Below are 18,431 nucleotides of genomic sequence, written 5' to 3'. Positions count from 1 at the left end.
TTAAATGTGCCACATGCTAACTTCATGTTGGAAATCTGTGCTGTTATTTCCAAGCTTAAATTGGGCAAGGCAGCGGGCCAGGATGGGCTAGGCTCCAAATTTTACAAGATATTGAAATTTTCAGTCTTGTCCCCATTGCAGAAATATTATGTGGACCTTTTGTTCACTGACCGCCTGGCTGAGGACTCTTATCGGTCTGTCATTGTCGTTCTCCCAAAGCCAGGAAAAGATCCCTTGGAGGTGGGTTCTTATAGACCCATTTCCTTATTAAATGTAGACGTTAAAATCCTGGCAGCTGTCCTGGCGGCCCGGCTAAATGGAATTTTGCCCCTCCTTATTCATAGAGATCAGACGGGGTTTGTTAAGGGGCGACAGGGGGTCTGCAATGTACCACTTGCTGGCGGTATTAAGCTATCAATCGATACAGGAGGTCCTGGTGTTGAGTCTGGATGCGGAAAAGGCATTTGATTCCTTATCCTGGGAATACATGTTCTGGGCTCTGCAACATTACGGCTTCTCAGGGGCCTATCTCCAATGGCTGAAGGCTCTTTATTGTAACCCTAGCGCCACTATTTTGTTTAATGGGGGATCCGCCGACCCTTTTCCTTTACACTGCGGAGTACGGCAGTGGTGTCCCCTTTCCCCATTGCTATTTGTGTTGGCATTGAAACCCCTGGCTATTCGGCTAAGAGGAGACCCGGGATTCACTGGGATTAGTGTAGATGGCCACCCTTTGAAGACTGCTTTGTTTGCAGATGACATCCTTCTGTTTGTGGGACGACCTCGCACCAGTGTGCCTAGTATTATTCATCTTTTTGATCAGTTTTGACTGGTGGCAGGTTCGAAAATCAATTACGGAAAGTCAGAGGCTTTGGCCCTAAATGCTCACCTGCCTGGATCCTGGGAAGGTCCCTTTCCTTTTCAGTGGGCCCCTGGCAAGATCAAATATCTGGGCGTCTGGATACCCCGAAAGCTGGCACAGCTTTATGAGTTAAATATTGCCCCATGTCCCCTTAAGCTTTGGGCGCAGCTGCAGCTCTGGACCCCATTGCCACTTTCCCTATTTAGTAGAAGTGCTCTTATTAAAATGGTAATGGTGCCACAGCTTCTCTATCTGCTGCACATGATACCCTGTTGGTTGAGAGCTGGGGGATCTTCGGCAATTGCGTGCTAGTTTACAAAAGTTTTCATGGAAGGGGAAACGAGCTCAATTGGCTTATGCGGTCCTGGAGCGCCCCTGGGAGCAGGGAGGGCTTAATTTACCAGATTTTAGACTCTATAATGTGGCTTGTCAGTTGCGGTATGTGGGTGAATGGATTACAGAAACTTACTCTTATTGTGATTCAGGGATGTTACATAAGATGTCTCAACCTAGCTCCCCTTTAAGTATTATTCAGATGCGCCCGGGGCTCCGGAGTACCATGGCATACCCTCGAATATTTATACAACCTTGTATCCGAGCCTGGCGCTGGTTGTGGCAACAGTGGGGCTTGAGGGGCATAGCCTCCCTTTTTTTACCTTTTCTAGGGAATGCAAGTTTTGTGCCGGGGAGGGATAGCCAGGCTGTATTCCAGGCTTGGGCTGACAATGGGGTGGTATACATATTTCATTTGTTTGAACCCAATTCCCATGTCCACCAAGATTTCGCTACTCTGACACGCACGTTTCAACTGCCTACTAAGTACTTTTATGCGTACCTGCATGCCCATCATTATATTCAATCCCTCGCATGGTCTATAGAGGAACTCACAGCGGAAATTACGTTTGCTACTAAAGTTTTTGACACTGCCTGCCTCCATAATACAATTACTGGATGGAAAAAGTTAGGGCAGTCCTTGGGCCACTCAGGCTGATTACAGCATCTTACAACTCGTTGGACTGCCTTGTTGGACTCACAGTTGGCCCCATCCTACCTGAAGCGCTGCTTTACGGCTCTCTACCAGTTATTACCAGACGAGGGGCTACGTAAGGTCCAATTCAAAATTCTTCATAATATTTTCTGTGATGATGTTCGCTGATTTCATATGAAGCTTACCCAGTCTTCTTTATGTAGCTGGTGTGGCGTTGTTGAGGGCAACTTATATCATCGTTTGTTGGCATGCCCGCATGTGGCGCTTTTTTGGAAGTTAGTCCTTGACGTGATTAATAGAAGTACTGGTATTGTCCTCCCTCATACGGGTCGTCTTTTGATGGCACATCAACAGTCCTCTCAGGTTCCTGGAACGCGTTCCAGAGCAAGATTTGAACGCCTAACGGTTATGATGGCGTGCCGTACCGTACTGGCTATCTGGACTGACCCCTTGGCGCAGCCTTCAGTTGACACGTGGTTTGGCAGGATGGCCTCTCTACTTCAGATGGAATTTATGGATTTTCGCCTTGGCAAGAGAAAACCGGATAAGATATATACTGCCTGTTGGAATGCATGTTATGCCCTGTTTTCTCTGGCTCTCCAAACTCAGCTTAATAACTGGTTACAAGGCCATATGGTCTTAATTGAGGTTCTGAGGGGGGGGCGGGGAATGCGCGGTCTGTCTGTGGTATGCATACGCTATGAATAAGGATGCTTTGGAGCTGGGTATTTGGGGTGGTAGGGTCAGGAGTGGATGGAGGATATAAAAACGGAAAACCGGGGAGTATGTTGACAGAGGATTGGTTGTTGAACCACACATTTTTGTGCAACGCTTGTATTGTATGCAGTTTTATTTTCTGTTTGCATCTGCTATTGTTATCTCAGATTTGTGTAGCGTCTTCCTATTAATAAAAATTATTTTGAAAAAAAAAAAAAAGCATGTCAAGGAGAAGGACACCCACACACACTCTCTAACACACATAGTCCATCATTGTGTTGCTGCTCATATGCTTACGCAGTGAGTGCCCCCGCTCCAGTACTGCCACATCATTATTTAAAAGGTTTTTGCTTGCTGCCAGCCCTTCTCTAGCCTGCTGCAGCCCTTTTCCTCTCCCATTCCCACCCCCACCCCTTATGGCGCCCCCACTCCAGGAGATTCACTGGTTCTACATCCAGCTGACCCTTTCAGGAGGAAAGCCCAGCCTACAGAAGGCTCCCCAACACTGTGCAGGCACTTCCTTTAGGCTCTCCCCATCCCTTTTTCTGACTGTAGATTGCTTCTACGTCACTGTACCCCCGCCACTATTCCAGTGCATTCCCATTGGCTGAGTGCTACGGAGTCTGCTGCTTTTCTGGTTGCCCAGGCTCTACACTACCTACTCCAAAGGAGAGGAGATCAGACTTATCTATGCTGTTCTTCCAGGGCTTAAAAAGAAAAATGAAGCCCTGGCCAAGACTGGAGAGAGCCTCAGGACCCAAAGCAGCACAGCTCCAGATAATATCCTGCTTTCCCATGTGGATCCAGTGCAGCCAGGGCTGGAGCAAGGATATTAGGCATCAAAGTTTACAGCCTTGTACTCCCCAGCCCCTCATTCCTCATACACAATTAAAAACTATGTATTTCAAATAGTTTAGTCCCCATTTGGCCACGCGTTTTAGACACGCTGTTATTACCCCTTTACTGTAAGGGGTAATAGCATGTGGAAAACAGGCTGCCAACACCCCCCCCCCCCCCGAAACTAATAGCGCTCATCACATGCAAATGTATGTTGATGAGCCTATTAGTTAGTCACCTGAAATACAGAAAGTAAAGCCTGCCAAAGACGCGATAGCGACCCTAGCGCCTCATTATTAGCGCTGGCCCTAATTTAAATATAGAATCACGTGCCCAGGAGAGGTGCCTGGGCGCGCATTGGGAGATCGAGCGCTCAACACGGAATGCCGGCTCTCCCTGGGGTTTTTGGTTTTTTTTTTAATTGGCCTGTTAATATGTAAAAAATAAAAAAATGTACTTACATTGGTGGTCAGGAGGGATCCAGGCAAAGCTACCAGCCTGAATGGCCCTGCTGTGGAAAGAGGTAGGTAGAAAATCCCACCCCGCTGCATCGGGCCTATTTTTTGCTGTGACCCCCAACATAAGGCGGGGGCCGTCAGCAGAAATCAGTGAGAGAGAGGCCTTCAGCCATGGTGAGGCAGTAGCAAGATGTCTGCTGGTTGCCTCCCTCAGCAGAGAGGAATGGGGTTGTGCAAGGAAGACCACGGGAGAGTTTCTTCTGCCGCAGTGGTGAGGGGAGGGGGGGGGGGAGCAGTCCTACAGAGATCAGCGACACTGCGGGGAAAGGAAAAAACCCAAAAAATACAGGCCCATAGAGCCTTGGCTGCAGTTACAGGGACAAAAAAATAAATAAATAAAAGAGAAGCATAAGCCCATGGTATCCTGGCTACAGCCACAGGAAGAGCAAAAAAAAAAAAAACAAACCCAAACAAAACACACTCCAGAAATGAGCAGTGCACCTCGGGTCAAGGCTCCTACTCTCTCAGAACAGCTGCTGTGGGGCCAGGTGTTAACTGCAGTGGCTCTGTGGGCACGGGGCCACTGCGAGCAGCACCAGTCACATGACTGAAGTCCTGATGGGAGTCAGGGGCGGATTGGCCTAAGTACTTTATCTCCCCCCGTTTCCAGTAAGGATCTAAAATAGCCCTTGTACAATACATATTAAGAGACTAGATTCTGATTTGGACCAACTGATTTTGTAACCTGATGGTCCCCCCCCCCCCCCCCAAAAAAAAAAAAAAAGGCAATAGTTTTGGAATGGAAACATCTAACTCAGGGCCCTATTTACTAAGCATTTTTTTGATAGATTCAAAATGGGAGAAAACCTTTAGTAAATGATCCCCTCGGTTAGATAAATGAATATATCATCTGCACAGATGGATAATTTACATTGAACCCATGAATTTCTTTACTTTGTCTAATAGCAGTTGCTAACGGTTAAAATGTTAAATTAAACAGAAGTGGACATGACGGACAATCCTGGTCTAGTAACTCTACCTAGAACAAAGGAATCTGAAAGATTATTATTCACCAATAACCTCACTCTAGGGGTCCTAATACAGCATACGTATCATTTGCACAGGAAATTTTCCAAACCCAAACCAGTCTAAAACCTGAAAGAAGACGTATTCCCACTCCATGTGACTGAAAGCCTATACAGCATCTAATGAAACTGCTATAGCCAGAGGCTGCACTCCCTGTCCTCACACAGGGCTTTGTAAATAAGGTACAGTTTCATAGCAGTCTTCAGATACAAGCAAGGGGTTACAAAGAAGATGGTGATCAGTTCTCCATCATTACTGGTGAGCAAATAGGAAACTGTGGGCTTAAGTAAAAGCAGGGAAAATTTAAGTTAGATATTAAAAAGAACTTTCTACATAAGCCCAGGAACAGGTTAAATAGTATGGTAGTGGTGGGTGGGGGCTGGCATGGCAGTAGCTTCACTTGCAGCCAAAAGCGATATGCTGTAGTATCCATGGGCCGGCCGTGGCCCATAGGCCACAGTTTGCCCACCTCTGGCTTAATGAGTCTAGTATGCGTGATGAACACCTGACATTAACTGTTGGTAACTGTAAACCGGTGTTTCCCAGCCCTCTCTTGGAGGCACATCTAACCAGTCTGGTTTTCAGAATATCCATCATGAATATGCATGAGAGATTTGCATACATTGGAGCTCCATTGCATGCAACTCTATAGTATGCATCTTCATTGGGGCAATCCTGAAAACCTGACTGGATAGGCATGCCTCCAGGAGAAGATTGGGAAACAGAGCTCGAGACTAATGTCATGAGCCTGTTATATGGGGCACCACTGGGGCCCAATTACAATCCCAGTGGTGCCCCATATAACAGACTTGGGATCCAAGCTCTAAGTCCTATACTTTATTAATTATAGCTTCACATTCTGCTGCAAAGAAGTCCACATTATAACAAAATTCAGTTCTCTAAATCAATATATTTTGATGACAGAGCTTTTTGCCAATAAGGGAATACTGCCGTTAGAAAAAAGAAAAAAACACAACTTCTGACAGCAGTATTCTCTTATTGGCAAATATATATTTTTAGCTACCTTTCCCACAGGACCCTCTTGCCAGACTAGTGAAGGAAAACTCCAGTCCCTGAAAGACATACACAGGACTGATTTGCAGGGTATTTACAGTGAATAGTGACCAGGTACATTTCTGTATAGTTGGTCTAAGAATGTAGATAATGTATATACACAGCTTATGGAACAAGCCACGCCTATTTGGCGCTCTCAGGGTCAGGTGTTGCCAACCCCCGTGCCAGCTGGATCTCACGAAGGCTCAAACTGACTTATATACCGCACAGTAAATTCCTCGGTGCTGTCTATGAAAGCCTGCAGACAGGCGAGAGTATGGAAGGCTTAGCCTTAGAAACAGCCTCCCCCTGGCCAGCAAGCCATCCAATGAAAGGTGTGAAGAGGATGGGAGGAAATGAGGAAGCTAGAGAAACAGGCAGCTGAGCCCCGCCCTGGTCTTACCTTTGAAGGCCTCGGTGGCACCTGGTGCATGGTTTTTGTCCGGATGGAACTTCAGTGCCAATTTGCGGTAAGCTTTTTTTAGGTCCTCCTCGGAGGCATCCCTGCTTACCCCCAGGATCTCATAGTAATCCTTGCATTGCTTTACCCTGCAAAGGAAAGAGATGAGAGGGGGAGGCTTTAAATACAACCACAAGCTCATTTCATTGCAGAGGAGGGGGGGGGAGGGAACCCCTAACTTTCCAGTTAAATTGTTTTCATTCCAATTATAGGACATAAGCAAGTTTTATTGACTATGCTGAAAGCAATGTTCTAGCACCTTGCCCTGTCTCCTTTGCTGTGACCGCTTTTAAAAATTTTGCATAATATTCTATAGCTTGGTTATGAGTGCAGGCTGCAATAATTCTTCCTCAGAAAGTTACCAGGCATACAACACTGAAACATTGGTATACAGGAGGTCCTCAGACTTAAGACATTATTGGTTTCTAAAAAAACACATCATAGAAGTGGAAATATTGGGAGCCAACGTAGCTGGTATTACAGTCTGGTGAAAGGGGAACAGGACCCTACTCTGTGCAGATCCTACAGACCCATCTCCTTAATAAATCTAGATCTCAGGATTTTGGCAAAAGTATTAGCCCGACGACTAGGTAATATGGCTCCTTTATTGATTCATGGGGACCGGTCTGGCTTTGTCCCGGGTAGATTGGCTGCTGACAATGTGCAAAGGGTTATAAATTTAATATGGTGGGTAAAACATTATTATGTTCCTGCGGTACTGTTAGCTATCAACGCTGAGAAAGCATTTGATAGGGTACACTGGCCCTTTCTATTTAAAGTGCTACAGAAGATGGGAGTAGGGGAATATTTTATTAATTGGGTCCAAGAATTATGTAAACATCCCCAGGCTAGTATTAAGGTTAATGGTGGGTACTCTGCTTTGTTTCCCGTTCAAAGGGCTACCCGGCAAGGATGCCCACTCTCACCGGAACCCTTGGCTATAAAAATTTGGTCACACCTGGATATATTTTTATTTATTGGAGTTTTATATACCGTCACTCGGATTCCATCGTAATGGTTTACAACAATAAATAATGCATATCAAGAACAATAAAATCAGCTTAATAAAAAATAAAACAGTTCTAAAAAACCTAGATTTAAAAATCTAACAAATTCATTTCATAAAATGGTCATAATACACAAACTGCTACCTACTCATCCTCCTATGTTAAAACTCTAAAAATACCTAAAACAATAAAATCAGAGCATAAATTCATAAAACAGTAAAAATAGAGCATAAAAACAGACTTTAAGACTGGCTAGGATACGCCTCCTTAAAAAGCCATGTTTTCAATACGCTCAAACTTTTTAAAATTAACCTCCACTCTGATATCTGCTGGGAGCATATTCCATAATTTCGGACCTGCCATTATCTCTCTCTCACCTGAATTAACCGAGCTGACTGAACTGAAGGTATCATGAGTAACCCTTTATTAGCGGAACGCAGGTTTCTCTGTGGAACGTGTAGTTTAATAGCTGCGTTTAGCCAGTCCACCTGGTCTCCTTAGATCAGCTTGTGTAAAACGCAAAGTGATTTAAATGTAACTCTGTATTCTATAGGTAACCAGTGTAAATAAATTAAAGTTAGTGTAATATGTTCACTTTTCTTTTTTCCATTCAAAATGCCTTCTATGTTCTGAAGAACTGGTAAAGGTCGGGTAGTGGAGGCAGGTAGACCTAATAGTAGTTACAGTAATCTAAACTACCAAATAATAATGATTGAAGGACTGTACAAAAGTCATTCTGCTCAAGCAAGGGTTTCAGTAGTCGTAAAATTAGAAGCTTTGCGTACCCTTCTTTTACTTTTGTGGTGATGTTTTTTTTAAAGCTAAATTGAGTCTAAAATGACACCCAGGTCCCTAATATTCTCTGCGAATTCTAGGATGGTGTTATTGTCTAACAAGATCTGATGTTTCTTGGGGATATTTTCCTTTCAAGAAGTATAATCTCGGTTTTCTCAATGTTCATCATCTGCGTGAGTACTTGTTTTATAACTTTCAGGTACAATGATACGAGTTTGCCAGCTTTCTCTACAGAGTCATCAATTGGAACTAGAAACTGTATGTCGTCTGCATATAAAAAATGAGTCAGTCCCAGTTGTGACATCAGATGACACAATGGCAACATGCAGATGTTAAACAGACGCCAAAAGGGAAGAACCCTGCGGCACACCGGTGTTTAATTCACATTTATCAGAACAAGTATTATTAACTTGGACTTGAAAAAAGCAGTTAGTTAAAAAAGATTCAAACCATTTAAGCACAGTTTCAGTTAAGCCAATTTCTGTTAATCTCTGTAATAAAATTTAATGATTTATGGTATCAAAAGAAGGGGTTTCTTTGGGGAAGAATGGTTATAAAATGACCTTGTTCGCTGAGGACTTATTATTTACGCTAACTAATCCTCAAACATCACTGAGAATGGTTTTAGCTATACTGCGTAGCTATGGATCTGTTTCAGGATTTAAGGTCAACGAAGATAAATCTGAGGTCTTGAATACTAACATGCCTATGGAGGAGATCTACAGATTGCAGACTCAATTGCCTTTTCGTTGGGCAAAAGACAGTGTGAAATAATTAGGGGTAAGACTGTGCTCAGATTTTGACTGTTTGCTTTAAATTATAAACCCTTATTCTCTGAGATCTCTCGAGACCTAGCAAGATGGGGACGGTTACAATTGTCATGGCTGGGGAGAATTCATTCTATTAAAATGTACTCCCGAGATTCTGTTACTTCTTTCAGACCCTGCCCATCCCAATTTCTGACTTGATATTAAAAAGCTGGGAGAAAATTTTTTTTCAGATTCATTTGGAAGAGACTCCTAGGATAGCTAGAAACGTCCTGTTCCAGTCAAAAGCCCAAGGGGGGTTAGGGGTTCCTAGACTGGCGTATTACTATACCGTTGCGCAAATGCAAGCAATCTTACCCCTCAATTCATCAAAATGCTATAATTTTGCAAGGATAATGTCCGCAATAAGAAAAAGGTGTGCATTTATGATAATTTTAGAATTACCGCACCACTAATTTGCTCGTTTACATTTAATATACATGCCGCGGGCGGAAGGGGTCACCCGGGGATTTTAAGAGGGGGTAGGGATGAGTTAAAGGGGATAGTGTATCGCGGGAAGGGCTAACGCGGCCGGAAAGTGAGTAGAAGGCGAGTTAGGAGCAGGGTAACCGCGGCCGCACTTTACTGTATCGATCTGATAGGTAGTGTATCACAGCGTGCATTAAAGTTTTTGTGCCCTGCGATATTTGTATTTCGCTACTCGCGAAGTGCCCAGACAGGGAGTAGGAGGGGGAGGGGGAGAATATAAGGCCTTCATAGTAGTCAACTATGTATATCACTGTAGGAGAGGCCAGCTAATAACTCGAGGTGAGGTGTTGGTGGTGGTTTAGGGGCCAGTTTGACATGCAGCATGAGACGTTCAAACAGCCCAGTACACCTCAGTGAAGATTTCTACAATGTTCTCTCGCCCTAGCTCGATGGACTCTATAACAGGGTACTTACTATCTGTGGGTACTCCTGAATCCCCAGGAGTCTTGTCAGTTCCCACAAGTGCATTATAGACCTTAGTCCGATACAATGTGAGAGGGAAAGCCATGTACTCTTAGTATCTCCTTTAGAAACAGCTCAGCAGCTGTCAATGGTGAGAAGAGTCCAGTGGCTGGCAACAACGCTCACTACCACCAGAACAGTGGTATGGTCCAACAATGAATTCCAATGATAATGTACTCCCAGGGTCTTCCTGATATTGGTAGCAATGCTAGACCCTGTGGTCTAGCCCAAGGTATCTTGGCTCTTGCACGTACTGCATCATTATTTTCTTTGTTAATTTGATAATGTTTTAATCGTGTTTTGTTTGCCACTGAGAGCTGATGTCTTTGAATCGGTGAGATAAACTTTTAACAATAATTCTGCAGCTTCTGCCTCATATATGCATTCAGTCCTACCTAAGGCCACGTATGCATTGAGACAGTCACAAAACTGCACCTTTCAAGCTGCTCTCACCCCAGCCCCTCCCCTATATTCAAAAACCATACTGAAACAGCATGTACCATCACTCTCTCTACAAATCTATGTTGGAAAGCTCTGCATGCATTCTCAACTTATTGAATAATGGAACATCCTCTATAATAAAAGTCAGTGTCATGTTTGTCTGTATATTCCCATAAAAGGAGTCAGACTTCAAATTCTCTTATCAGCCAATAAGTTTTTAAACTGGCTGCCAAATAACCAGACAACCATATTATCAGACAGTGGCTCAAAGTCCCAGTTTTCTGTCTGGGTTGCTGAAAGGAGTCTCAACTACACAAACATGGAAACCAAGGCTGGGGAAGGGGGAAGGGGCTGCTGAGACAGATAGGCCGATGCAATAATCTGAGCGTTAAGAAAGTGTGTGTGCTGGTTTTCAGTGCATATTCCTGATGCTCAGAATCTTTTTTTTTTTTTTTTTAAACTCAATACAGTAAGCTAATGCTATGCAAATCAATCAGGAGCTAAAAAAAAAAAAGTGCATTAACTGTAAAATGTGCGCTCGGCACAGGCCAAATGCACATTTTAACTTGGGAAGGTGGGGGAAGGCATCCTTGACACATCATGGCAATTATCCAGGTAAGCAGTGGTAGCCATCACCAATTATCCAGATGAGTACCGGTTTATCTGGCTATTGGTGTGGTTCGCCGCTAGTTTGCCAGATAAATACTTATCTGGAATAAATACTTATCCGGCTAACTACTGGTGAACCGCACCAGATAGCTGGCATTTATCCCAGTTCATAGCAGCTGCTGCTACCACGTACCTGGATAAGTCTGTACTTATCCGGCTAAGTGTTCTGGACTTTATTTTTCACTTTATTTCCACTTTTTTTTTTTAAACGGTTTTAAGTGTCAGCACAGCAGCGCTGGAAACTTACCTCCAGCTCTGGCACAGGAGGTAAGTTTCCAGCGCTGCTATGCTGACACTTAAAACCGTTTAAAAAAAAAAGAAAGTGGAAATAAAGTGAAAAATAAAGTCCAGAACACTTAGCCGGATAAGTATTTATTCCAGATAAGTATTTATCTGGCAAACTAGCGGTGAACCACACCAGTAGCCAGATAAACCGGTACTCATCTGGGTAAGTGGTGACGGGTAAGGTGTGTTCGACTGAACGCACTTTTCTGCATCAGCTTGAAAGGGAAGAAAATGAGATTGGGGGAGAAGGGTGCAGTCATCCTATTCTGCTGGGATAAAGGAATGAGCTGCTGAGGGGAGAGACTGTCACGGGGTAGGAGAGTCAAAATTAAGACTGAAGGCAGTGGGCCATGAAGGAAGGGTGGAGAAAGAGTGGAGGAGGAGAAAGAGGACTGGGGATTGAGCAGACACATAACAAAGCCACCCACACACAAGCAGGCCGATACAGAACGGTGCACTCGGCCGAGCGCATCGTTTAGCCCCCCTTTGGCTGCACATTTTTGACGCGCTATTACCCCTTATACAGTAAAGGGTAAATAGCGCGTGGAAAACGCATGGCCAACCCCCCCCGAAACTAATAGTGCTCATCACATGCAAATGCATGTTGATGAGCCTATTAGTTATTCACCCGTAATACAGAAAGTAAAATGTGTGGTCAAGTGGCACATTTTACTTTCAGAAATTAATGCCTGCCCAAAGCAGGCATTAATTTCTGCCGGCGCCAGGGAAGTGTACAGAAAAGCAGAAAAAACTGCTTTTCTGTACATCCTCAGACTTAATATCATAGCAATATTAAGTCGGACACCCCAAAAATGAAAAACACAAAAACAAAACAAAAAGAACAAACAAACCACAAAAACACAAAACACTTCTATTTAAAAAAAAAAAAAAAATCTGTCCACGGCCTGGAAAACAGATGCTCAATTTTGCCGGTGTCCGTTTTCCGAACCCGTTACTGTCAGCAGGTTCGACAACCGACGCTGGTAAAATTAAGCGTCGGTTGTCAGACCCACTGACAGCCGCCGCTTCTGCCAATAAGGAGGCGCTAGGGACACGCTAGTGTCCCTAGCGCCTCCTTATTAGCGCGGGCCCTAATTTAAATACTGAATCGCATGCCCAGGAGAGGTAACTGTAAAGCAGGGGACCCCAAGCCAGGCTGGTTCTCAAGATATCCGCAAGCAATATGCATGCAAATGTATCTCATGCATATTCATTACAGATATCCTGAAAACTAGTTGGCTGGGGGGGGGCCCCCCCCCCGAGACAGGTTTTCTTTGGAAATTGTGTGCTTCATGGAGTACACACTTCCATTGCTGGGAGAGAAAGGACTTATGACAACCATTCTTCTAATATTAACCTTGTCCAGTAGCTTCTTCTAGCTCTTTTGAGCTTCTATCTCAATGAAAAGGAAAATTAGTTTCTTACCTGATACATTTCGTGTCTGTAGTACCACGGATCAGTCCAGACTCCTGGGTTTTGCCCCCCCCCTAGCAGATGGAGACAGAAGTTTTCAAAACAAAACTCCACTTTATATAGGATGGTGTCACCTACAGTCCAGCAGTATTACTCAATGTCAAAGCAGAATGACTCTCAAAAAACCACCATAACTATGTACAATAACCCTTCAACAAGAAAAATATAACTGGTTCACTTAACCCTCCTAGGAACTGAACCTGTAGAAGCACTTGAGGACGGTCAATCCAATTTCTGCAGACCTGAAAACAAATCAATCACTGAGCGGACTCTCTCTTACTTCCATGCGTTCCCCGGGTGGGACTCTGGACTGATCCGTGGTACTACAGGAACTAAAATTATCAGGGAAGAAACTAAATTTTCCTCTCCCTGTACGTACCCAGATCAGTCCAGACTCCTGGGATGTACCAGAGCTTTCTTACCTGGGATGGGATCTGGAGAGGCCCACTCTAAGCACTGCTTCTCCAAAGCCTCCTTCACCCGGTGCCTGAACATCCAGTCCGTAGTGTCTGGCAAAGGTGTGCAAAGACTTCCAAGTCACCGCCCTGCAGATCTCCTGCGATGAGACCATTTGACACTCCGCCCAAGAAGCCGCCTGCGAACTGGTAGAATGAGCCCGAAGACCAAATGATACAGGCTTACCACGCAGCAAATATGCCGAGCCTATAGCCTCTTACAACCAGCGCAAATCATAGCTGTAGATGCCATATTTCCTCATTTTGGACTAGCCCACAGTACAAAAATATGGTCCATCACACGAAACGCATTAGTAACTTCCAGATAACGCAACAACGCCCGAACTCCAGCTTCTGTAAGTCTTTAGACATAGGATCTGACCGGTCCAAAACGGGAAGCGACGGAAGCTCCACTGACTGATTCACGTGAAAAGCAGACACCACCTTCGGAAGAAACTAAGGAACCTTCCGCAAGGACACACCAGAATCCGAAATTCTCAGAAACGGCTCCCTACAGGATAGAGCCTGGCACTCCGATACCCTGAGAGTAGATGTGATAGCGATAAGGAAAATCACCTTTAATGTGAGACCCTTTATTGTAGCCATTTCAGAGGCTCAAAGGGTGCCGTATACAGAGCTGAGAGAACCAAATTCAGATTCCAAGAAGGACAAGGGTGCCTGATCGGGGGACGTAAATGCTTTTTCCCCTTTAGGAAACGAGCCACATCGGGGTGAGCAGCCAACGCCATGCCTTGAATAGAACCGTGCAAACAACCAAGAGCTGCCACCTGAACCCTCAGGGAACTACACAATAAGCCCTTGGCGAGTCCGGATTGTAAGAAACCTAAAATATCTGACACCGAAGATAGAGTAGGAACAATCGCCCGGTCCACACACCCAGATTCAAAGATTCTCCACACTCGCACATACGCGAGGTTGGTGGATGTCTTGCGTGACCGGAAAAGTGTTGCCACCACAGTGTTCGAATACCCTTTGCTCCTCAGGCAACGCCTCTCAAAAGGCATGCCACTAGACAAAAGTGATCGACCTCTTCCAAACACACGGGCCCTTGATTGAGAAGGTCCGGGAGCAGTGGCAACCACAGGGGACCTGCCACTGCCAGATTGACCAGGTCCGCAAACCAAGGTCATCTCAGCCACTCTGGAGCCACAAGGATGATTTCTGCTGGGTGTCTCTCCACTCTCCTGAGCACTTTGCCTATCAGCGGCCAAGGAGGGAAGATATACAGCAGCACGTCGGTCAGCCAGGGCATCTACCCCTTCTGCTCCTGTTTCACTGCAGTGACCGAAGACGCATGGAGCTTTGGTGTTCTGAAATGTTGCCATGAGATCCATGCGGGGTACACGCCACGTGTCGCATATGAGCTGGAAAGCTTCGTCTGCGAGCTCCCATTCCCTGGGATCGAGGCTGTGCAGACTGAGAAAGTCCGCCTGAACGTTGTCAACGCATGCTATGTGAGACGCTGCAATACTTACTAAATGCTTCTTCGCCTAGCTGATCAGCTGCCGGGCTTCCGTGGCCACTGGCTGGCTCTTGGTTCCCCCTTGGCGACTGATATAAGCCACCATGGTGGCATTGTCGGAAAGAATTCTGACTGACTTCCCCTGGAGGAGAGGGCGGAATGCTTGCAATGCTAACCACACTGCCCTGGTTTCCAGACAATTGATCGACCACCGAGATTCTTCCTGGGACCATTGTCCCTGCACCAACTTCCTCAGGCAAACTGCTCCCCAACCGGAGAGGCTGGCGTCCGTGGTCACCACTGTCCATTCGGGCACCTCCAGGGGAACTCCTCGGGATAAGTTGTCCGAGATAAGCCCCCAATTGAAACTGGAGTGCTCCATATCCGTAAGAGGGAGAGCTAAATGAAACTGTTCGGAGACTGGATTCCAACGCGAAAGCAACACTGACTGTAAAGGACGCATATGAGCAAAGGCCCAGGGTACCAGACCAGCTCTAGGGTGGAAGTCATGGAGCCGAGAACCCACAAATAATCCCACACTCTGGGGAGACGGTTGGCCAGTAAGTCCCGCACTTGTCCTTGTAGCTTGACAATTCGGTCCAAGGTAAGGAACACTCTCCCCTGTTGAGTGCCAAATAGAGCTCCCAAAATCTCCAAAGACTGGGTGGGCACCTGTCGGCTCTTGGCTAAAGTTGATCACCCAACCCAGTGATCGCAGGAGTTGAAGCACTTTGCGAATTGCCAACTGGCCGAGCGACTCAGACTTTGCTCAAATTAGCCAGTCGTCCAGGTATGGATGCACAGGAACCCCTCTCTGTGCAGATGAGCCGCCACCACAACCATTACTTTGGTAAATGTTCTGGGCGCGGTGGCAAGACCGAAGGGCAAAGCTCGAAACTGAAAATGGCGACCCAGCACAGAAAAACTCAGAAACTTATGATGGTCAGCCCAAATGCCTGAAGATACACTTCTGGTAGGTCCAGTGACCTCAGAAACTCTCCTTTTCTTACCGAGGCAATGACTGACCATAACGTCTCCATGCGAAAACGTGAAACCCTGAGGCAGCAGTTTATGTGCTTCAAATCCAGAATGGTCGGAAGGACCCCTCTTTTTTGGGGACTACGAAGTAAGTGGAATAACGCCCTTTTCGCTGCTCCACCTGAGGAACCAGGGTGATGGCGCCGAGTTGCAGAAGGCATTGCAAGGTATCTTGTATTGCCTGTCATTTCTCTACATAACCGCATGGGGAGACCAGAAACTGCTCCAGAAGGCAGTGTGCAAAATATAAAGCATAGCCTTCATTTCTGAAAGGAAGAAGCTGGAGCTCTAGATGGACGAAATCTCCGATTCCCTCTGAATCGAGACCGTGAAGAAAAGGAGCCCCTCGACTTGGACCTATTCTCTGGTAGTCTGTGAACCTTGTTCTCCCCCAGGGATTGAATCATATTCCACTAGTCAGACGTCACCTTGACCCATTCCTTGTAAAACAGGGACAATCTGCCCCCGACAGCTGGAACAGAGGAATGAGTAGGCGTCCCTTCATTGGGAAAACTTGGCCCCAGATGCAGACTGGGTAGCCCCGGTTCTGCCAAAGCGTCGGCCACGAAAGGGCTGAGACCAGGACTGTTGGTGACTGGACACTTGCCGAAAGGAAGAAGCTGGAGCTCTGGACGGACAAAATCTCCGATTCCCTCTGAATCGAGACCGTGAAAAGGAGCCCCCCCGACTTGGACCTATCCTCTGGCAGTCGATGAACCTTGTCCTCCCCCAGGGACTGAATCATATCCTCAAGGTCCTTGCCAAAAAGAAATTTAGCCTTGAAAAGGCAACGACTCCAGCTGAGCCTTGGAGGAAATATCTGCCAACCAGTTTCTTAACCACAGGAGCCGACGAGCCGAGACTGCCGACACCATGGATCTGGCCAAAGTCCATAACAGATTATAAAGTGCATCCGCACTATAAGCGATCGAAGCTTCCAGACGCCCTGCTTGCTGGGCTTCTGGATCGGAAAGACCAGCATTAGCCTGTAAGTGCTGAACCCAGCGAAGGCCCGCTTGTAAGGCAAAATTTCTGCCTGCACTCCCAGTGCCGAGACTTCAAAAATTTTCTTGAGCTGCAGCTCCAACTTTCTATCCTGCAGGTCCTTCAGGGCTGTAGCACTCATAACCGGGATTGTGGTCTTTTTAGTGACTGCGGACACCGCCGCATCCACCTTGGGCACCCGCAGTATGTCAATTGCTTCCTCCGGAAGAGAATATAGCTTATCCATAGCCTTGCTAACTTTCAATCCCAGATCTGGGGAATCCCATTCTTTATATAGCAAGTCCTTGGCAGAAAAATGAAAAGGAAAGGAAGTAGTCTGGCCCCTCAGATCCAACAACACTGGGTCCATGGCCTCTAGCCTGGACTCCTCTGGTGGCCCATCTATGCCTAGCTCTCTGAGTATGGCAGGGATAAGCAGAGCCAACTCCTCCCTCCTAAACAGACGGACCACCTTAGGGTCATCTCCTTCCGCAATGTGAGAGCCTCGTGCTGGATCCTGTTGATGTTGATCAGGGTCTGTATCCACCCCCATTGGAGGCTTGCCCTGCGGGTCCTGGTCTCCTGGGTCCATATCCTGACCCATGGAATCAGTATCGGTCTGATGAGCCCCTGTATGCAAAGGGTGCTTAGCTTTGGAGGACCCAGAGACTCCCTTAGACTTAGATCGCTTTCGAGAAAGAGGCTTGCCAGTAGAGGAAGTTTTACCCCCAGCCTGCAGTTTCCCTTCCCTCCTGGCTTTAAAAGCCTTATGGAGAAATAAAATAAACTCCGAGAAGGAGGAAGAGGAGGAGGAGTCAGAAGCCCCCGGGGCTATCCTCCATTGCAGGTGAGAGAGGCTGTAAAGGTTCGCTCCCTCCAGGAAACCCTGGCTGAGGAGAGAGAGGAGGTGGGAGAATCCCCTCCCCCATAGGTGCACGAGTCGCTGATCTAAGAAACTCCAAAATGGCCTCCATTCCCGTGCTCAGCAGGAACGGATCTACCTCAGCTGATCTCGGTGCAGCTAACACTGAAGGAGCTTGGGCAGCCTTGCCTTTAACCATTTTCACAGCCCCGGAGGATCCCCCCCGGGAAGACATGCCGAGCACAGCCCCTCCCGAAAAAGACTGATCCGGGTACATATAGGGAACTGGCCTCTTCTGGGACCAGAGTGTCGTTTGCTTTCAATTTTTCACAACCTGGATTTTTCCCCCCTCACCTCCTGTCTAGCCCAGCTACTGCAATGCAAATCCTCGGACAGGGACCACAGACCACGACTCTTTGGAACATGGTAGAAACGCATTCGTGCTTTGACCAGTAGGCACTGCTTTTGAGTCACGGCCGAGATCCCTTTCCTCCAGGGCCTGTGAGTGCAATGTGCAGCATATTCGGCCTCAGCTGGCAGGAGAAGCTGGAGCAGGGTTTGGGAATCAGGCTGACCCTGTTTAAACTTTTCTTGCTCCTTATAGTGCTGTGTAAATAATTAAAAAGTCTCATGACAAAGTTATTATTTATAAAATTTAACACAAGCTATTAGCTTTGACTGAGGAGTTTTAGTTTCACATATTCACTGTATAACCCTGGGG

General features: G+C 46.2%; 1 protein-coding gene across 1 annotated transcript in view; it reads right to left on the bottom strand.

Annotated features, from left to right (window-relative positions):
* The window catches only part of DNAJB12 (DnaJ heat shock protein family (Hsp40) member B12), a 111,995-nt gene that overhangs the window by 57,773 nt on the left and 35,791 nt on the right, over positions 1–18,431 (bottom strand). Inside the window, exon 3 of the mRNA XM_029609026.1 lies at positions 6,405–6,550. Within this exon, the coding sequence (XP_029464886.1) occupies positions 6,405–6,550 (146 nt within the window). The remainder of the gene's footprint in view (positions 1–6,404; positions 6,551–18,431) is intronic.

Source organism: Rhinatrema bivittatum, chromosome 7 (assembly GCF_901001135.1).
Source record: "Rhinatrema bivittatum chromosome 7, aRhiBiv1.1, whole genome shotgun sequence".
Classification (NCBI taxonomy): Eukaryota; Metazoa; Chordata; class Amphibia; order Gymnophiona; family Rhinatrematidae; genus Rhinatrema; species Rhinatrema bivittatum.
The sequence above is the reverse complement of the archived record's forward strand: the minus strand, read 5'-3'. Positions and strand labels throughout refer to the sequence as shown.